This window comes from Sodiomyces alkalinus (genome assembly GCF_003711515.1).
Source record: "Sodiomyces alkalinus F11 unplaced genomic scaffold SODALscaffold_5, whole genome shotgun sequence".
NCBI lineage: Eukaryota > Fungi > Ascomycota > Sordariomycetes > Glomerellales > Plectosphaerellaceae > Sodiomyces > Sodiomyces alkalinus.
The window spans coordinates 2,140,136-2,146,289 of record NW_021167083.1 but is presented as its reverse complement, the minus strand read 5'-3'; the positions used below and the strand labels follow the sequence as shown (position 1 = coordinate 2,146,289).

At 49.4% G+C, this 6,154-nt stretch overlaps 3 protein-coding genes across 3 annotated transcripts; 2 read left to right on the top strand and 1 right to left on the bottom strand.

Moving 5' to 3' along the window:
* Positions 1-277: 277 nt before the first annotated feature.
* Positions 278-1,988, top strand: SODALDRAFT_277722 (dml-1; the record flags this gene model as incomplete). Its single annotated transcript, XM_028608082.1, has 4 exons — positions 278-349; positions 416-622; positions 698-1,659; positions 1,718-1,988. The coding sequence occupies 4 exons, from the start codon at positions 278-280 to the stop codon at positions 1,986-1,988; spliced, it is 1,512 nt and encodes a 503-aa protein (XP_028466651.1).
* A 705-nt stretch (positions 1,989-2,693) lies between these two features.
* On the bottom strand, positions 2,694-4,878 carry SODALDRAFT_276903 (Poly(A) polymerase; the record flags this gene model as incomplete). Its single annotated transcript, XM_028608034.1, has 6 exons — positions 2,694-2,747; positions 2,848-2,953; positions 3,015-3,126; positions 3,275-3,854; positions 3,931-4,678; positions 4,733-4,878. 6 exons carry the CDS (start codon positions 4,876-4,878, stop codon positions 2,694-2,696), a joined length of 1,746 nt encoding a protein of 581 aa, XP_028466650.1.
* Positions 4,879-5,550: 672 nt separating this feature from the next.
* SODALDRAFT_277892 (hypothetical protein) lies at positions 5,551-5,712 on the top strand (the record flags this gene model as incomplete). The annotated part of the gene is made up of 1 exon (XM_028608087.1): positions 5,551-5,712. A coding segment is annotated over one exon (162 nt), but the record flags the coding sequence as incomplete, so codon positions are not given.
* Positions 5,713-6,154: the final 442 nt, after the last annotated feature.

Genomic DNA, 6,154 nt, shown 5'->3' with positions numbered 1-6,154 from the left:
CCCTAGGGACCTCGTCGTGGTCCGTGTGCCCATACGACACGCGGGGCTATAGGACGTATTTTCGATTTTTAGTAAATTTTGAAGTAGAAGGGTCGTGGTGTTAAAGGGTTGAAAACGCGTTGTAAACGCGTGGTGGTGTCAAATCTACTCTTCACTTTTGGCGACCCACTGTACCTACCCACTGATCGATACAACGCATACTGAATTCAGAACAAGTGCGAGATGAGCCCCTGAGGTCGGCTTATTTGATACTGGACAGAGGACGGAACAAATAAGGATGCGTGAGATCATTACTGTACAACTTGGTCAGGCGGGCAATTACCTGGGCACTCATTTTTGGAATACACAGGTCCATAATTCTCTACCCGGTCCTCTGTGAAGGGATGACCTTGACTAACTGATCTCGCCACTTCAGGAATCCTACTTCACTTATGGAGACGATGGCCCTGTATCGGCTGTATCTCCTGACATACACTGGCGTCCTGGCCAAGGCGTAGATGGAACTGACACTTTCCTCCCGCGAACTGTCATATATGATCTCAAGGGCGGGTTTGGTTCTCTCCGAAAGATCAACTCGCTCTATGACACTACAGGCTGTTGGGACGTTCCCATTCCATGGTTGGTCCTCCAGATGTTGCTGCCGGAAACCCCAACGCTCTATACTTCATGAACAATTCTAACGAGTTACGCAAGGGAGGGGGCACCCGTCGTCCGCCAGCTCCCGGAGGTGCCACAAACGGCATACCAACAGAGCCTCGATGCCGGCAATGTGACCCCGAAGTTGACAAGTAGCCAAGTGCGCTATTGGTCCGATTTCAGCCGCGCCTACTATCACCCCAATTCTCTCAACCAGATCTATGATTACGAGTTGAACTCGTCCATTCAACCTTTTGACAAGTGGTCGCTTGGAGAGGACCTTTTTCAGTCCCTCGAGAAAGCCCATGACATGATGGACCGAGATCTCCGTCCGTTTATTGAAGAGGCCGACCAGATGCAGGCTATCCAAGTTTTTACTTCTCTGGACGACGCATGGGGAGGTTTTGCCGCCCAATATCTTGATCGTATGCGAGATGAGTATCCTAAGACGACTTTGTGGACCTGGGGAACACAGGCATCGCGTCAGGCCCGACTGCAGCGTCTCAACTTGACTCGGTCCATAGTCGCCATCTGCAAGCAGGTATCGATGCTAGTCCCCCTCTCCCTACCTGTCGGCCGCCTTCCGTCAAATACTTGCCTGGCTCAGGATTCACTATGGGAACGCAGCGCTCTTATGAGCACCGCGATCGAGACGGCCACCCTTGTGTCTCGATTGAGACAGACAGAGGCTCGCCGCTCCCTTGGAGATGTAGTTGCACGGATAAACACGAATGGAGGGCAGACAATAGGCCGCTTACAAATGATTGCGTCTGAGGTGAAGGAAGAGAAAGATGAAGTTGATGAGCGACTCCGGCCTTCGCACCGAAACCATGACAGCGCCGGCGATGTCATAGAATTCTTTAACGTGACCAGGAGACATGGTTCTTCTCGATCAACAGGAACTCAAAACCGTGTCTTCGGTCAATCCATAACTATTCGCACGTCGGATCAGTCCTCAGAGGGCATCGATGCTGGCTATGACGATCTCTCTCCACGCTGGGCAGGGGAAGAGAAATTATACAAGTAAGCACCATCATCACCAACTTTCTAGGCTGTTATCCTGTCGTTGACACTAGCCCAGAGATTACATCTGCCTCCCCTTCCCCATACTGGACAGCTTCCCCGAAATTTACAAGGATTGGCAAGGAAACCCCATGGGCGAGGCTATCGGGGTTACCTCTACCCTTAGTACAGACAGCTCGATTTCGGGCGCCTTAAAGGAGCTGAGGAATTCAATCACTCCATATTTGCCAGCGGAGGACCGAGAGGACACCATCAACGAGCTCTCCGAGATAGCTGAGGCTTTCGAAGAAGGTTGGTCAAGTGACGGTGGATTTAGCGAGGACGAATGAATCTTATAAATCCATCAGCATCCGAGTCACACACGTCGGACAGGAACTAACGTCAATTGCTCTTCCCGGATGTCCTCCGCCGACACAATTACACGGTGTCGTGGAGGACAGCTGACGGCATGGTTGACCAAGGGTATTATTAACGAACATGGGAGAATGAGATAGCCAGACAACAAAGTAGGTGACAATTCTCCGGAAGAGATTGTTCAGTTCCTCTTTGCCCGCCCAATCTTCCCGCAACCCCTGCGGCTAGCTGTAGACCTCAACGCCAAGGAACATTTGACTCTGATTTACCTCTGAATGGTCTCAATATCCAAGCTAGAACTTAAGCTAAGTCGGGGAAGCCCTCTAGGCGGTATACTACGATGGGTAGGACTTGATCTGTCCCTTGATGCCTATCATCTTTATCCTGCAACCGTCGCTTTTCCCTTTTTCTGAGTTTATACCCGCGTGCTTAAGAGAGAACAAATTCGCTACAAATCCTGTCTTCGGCTAGGCGACCAGACTTCCCCGTCGGAGCACTCATCGGTCTAACCTCACTCACCCTTCGTCTCGGCATCACAGCGAACGAACTGATGGCGTTTTGCGAGTCGATAAGAATGCCTAGATAACGTCAGGTAACGGTGTCAAGGACCATAATTTACCACAGCTCCGATATGTAATTGGTGAGCTCTGTCCTGCGAGCTGCGAACGGGCAAATCATGTTCAACCTGCCGCTGTGACGGAGGACTGCTGACGCTTCGCCGGTGGGTGCATGTCCTACAAAAGTTCGTAAGTATCCGGGAAAACGCCGTGGGTGCAGTTCGAGTAGTGAAGAGATAAAGAGAAATGGGGGACTGGGAAATTGTTCGCTTCGTACTACCTCGGATGCACCGCGTTTCTTTTTCTGCAAAGATCCATTCGTAGCAGACTTCTTCTGTGGTCTTGTTTCACACGGTTCGAAGACATCGTCGGGCAATTTGACACTGGGCAGGAGGGTTAGGAATACAACATGCCGTGACGAGATACGTATTTGGTGTGACTGACTTTCGGACGTGCTGCACAGACAGGTAATTCAAGTTACTATTGAATTTCTCCCATTGCCCGCAGAGCTGCTTAAAGCTGTCGACCTGGTAGGAGAGGTCGAGAGATTTGGCGCCTAAATAGTTAGCAGTGCCCCAAGGGTTGTGGATGTGGAGGGAATCCTAGTCCAGGAGTCGAAAAATGGAAGAAGGAAGCGAGCACGCAAACCGGAGGCAGCGGCTCGCAGCGACCGAGACAGGGGATGGTTTCAAGGCACTACCCACCTTCCACCAGTTCGAGGCCAATGTAATGCGTCGTCGTGAAGACTATCGTCTCCGTTGCTTCTGGGGTGATTTCTGGATGTTCGCCATCGGCCGGTCTTCGAGGGCTTTTATTCCCCTCCGCAGGATCGCCGGCGCTCGAATCCCCTGCCTTGAGGAGGTAGTCTAAACTGCCCTCCTGGACCTGATTGATCTCCTGCTCGCTGGAGCATTTGTGGCGGCGATCGTAACCTTTGTTGAAAGCGTGCGCCAGAGCAATCGACGGATGCTGTTCTAAACCTTGCACAAGGACGCGAACTTTGGATTCGACATAGCCGGACCAGATCTTATGGGCCTCTTTTGTTGTGCTCGTGGTAATGACCGAGATATAGTGCTTGTAGTCGGAGGTGAAAAAGGCATGTTTGACGAAGAGATCGCTCCATGGTTGCTTTGACATCATGACACTGTCTGTGATTTCGCATCCACGCTGGAGTTCCCGTTGTATGACCGTCATGGCCGACTTCGTAATGTTGTATGTAGCGCACATGGATGGATATGCGGGTGTGATGATTGGCATAAGATGGAATTGGTCGCCTTTATAAAGCTAAACATTATCATATTGGTTAGAATGCTATCCTGCAATGGGGGGAAGCGGCCAGTGGCATAGTGGTCCATCTTACCTTCGGATTCCAAACACGGACTTGCAGGGGCCCGCTCTCTACGGCTTTAAGAAGAACTGGCTGTGGCCAGGGCCAACGACGCATTATGTGAAAGAACTTGTTGACCACAACAGAGCTGGTGGCCTTGGGGTAGAGCTGGCATACTCGCGCCACCAGCATTGCCCAAGCAACTCCACCAGGAAAACCCATAATGTTCGCGTATACAGCTCGACGCTGCGCCCACAATTTGATGGCACGAAGAGCCAGCCTGAACGTACTGGGCTCTGGGACAAGGCTAATGATCTCGTCAGTGACTCGAGTGCCATTGAGCGAGCGAAGTTCTGCCTCATCCAAGCCCCGAAGAATGTTGGAATCCTTTAAATTCCAATCTTTGTCTTTGGGGAGTTGCTTCAAGCTGGCGATCCTGGAGAAGATCAGGTCGATACTGATTCCCAGGAAGTCAAACTTGATGATGGGGACAAAGGCATCGGAGACAACGGCCAAGTCGGTGATGGCTCCAGTGGGGGGAATTTCCTGAAGTAGTCCCGGGAAGAGCTTGAAGTAATCGTCGCGTGTGACATATTTAGGGGCGACGACCAAGGCATCGATATCAGAACCCGGACCATAGACACCGAGCCGAAAACTACCATAGGTAAATATCCTACCCCGGGCCTCTTTGATGAGCGCCTCACTCCCTGCCTCTCGCTCTCGCGCTACTCGTCGGACGAACTCGTTGCAGATTAACTGAAGCTGCTCAAGCACCTTCTCCCTGTACAGCGGTTAGTCGTAGGGGGCATAGGGAGATGATAGATGGCCAAGCTACCGTTTGGCTGTCTCGGCGGGCGACTCGAAGGTGTTCTGTCTCTTGAGCTCCTCTAAAAGGGATTCGTTTACCGCATGCTCTGCATCTGTTGGCAAGCTGGTCGAAATGGGCGGCGTCACGCCAAGGGGCCGATCCTGGCTAGACATAATGTCGATGTCGCGGATGTGAGCTTCTTTCTTCGTGCCCGGCACCCGTGGTAGGTTGGAAGGGACAAGGGAAGAGGTTCAGATTTTGTCGTGAGGGCTGCATAGTCCGGCCACTTGAGACCTCGCACAGTAGGCTCAAGGCGCCAATCTTGCCCAACAATAGCAAGCTGTGGAAATCTGGCGATGTTGTGAGGTAGGGTGCTTTCTCGCAGTTGCGACAGCGAATGGTCAAACGCGATTACGAAGATTAGTTGCTACCGTAATAGTCAGCCATTCACGTGCACGTCAAACCTTCTTATATAATAAGGTGTAATAAGGATAGTTAAACTGACAGAAGCGCTTATACAGGTTCTACCGTGCCACGCCCCACTTATATTGGTTCGTTGAAACTCACTAGCCTATAAGCTGGTGCTTAACAGTTATGTGTTTAAGATAGTTATATCACCACTTTTTTGAAGCTATTTATAATAACCGTGTTTTTATCGATAATAATACCCTATTTTAATCCTTTTAAAGATAGAATCTCGTATCGCTAAGGCTATTAATTATATTAACGAAAACCCCGAGGCTATAATATTAATAGTAGCGCATTAATTTAGAATCCCGCGATACACGCTCCGGAATCGCTTTCGCGGCTACCCTCCTTAACTAGGTTAAAAGTTAGCGAATTCGAAGCTTTTAGAGCCCGAAGAAAAAGCCCTATACGGCTATATCGACCGCCTTAATAGTATTAACCTTACGGTTCGACCTAAGTTTATTACTAATACTATAGATACGATTCTAGAGGCGCGTCTTAATACTAAAGAAGGATGCCCCGCCCCTACTATTATTTAATAATAGGTTACGCGGTTTATTTAACGGCACGGCTACTTTAAGAAGAAGTAAAAGAAGATGGATACGAACCGTTAGACTGCCGAGAATTCCGAACAGGTTCTTTATTACTTTAACTAATTACGGGAGGTTATATAGGAAAACGGAATCCTAGGGGAATCTATCTAGAATATAGACGAGACCGGCTTTTAGATTAGGATAGGCAAAGATTAGGTTATAGTCACTAAACGGAATAGATCCTATTATTTTAGGACCCCTTAGAATAAGGAGTCTGTAATAGCGATTAAAGCTATTTCGGTAGGTGGCGTTATTATCCCCGTTTTCCTAATCTTAAGTGGTAAAATCTATATACAGTGATAGTATAAACTGGAAGAGATAGCCGGCGAAATAATAATAGCCGTATCGCTAACTAGATATTCTAATAACTAGGTCTGCCCTACCTTAT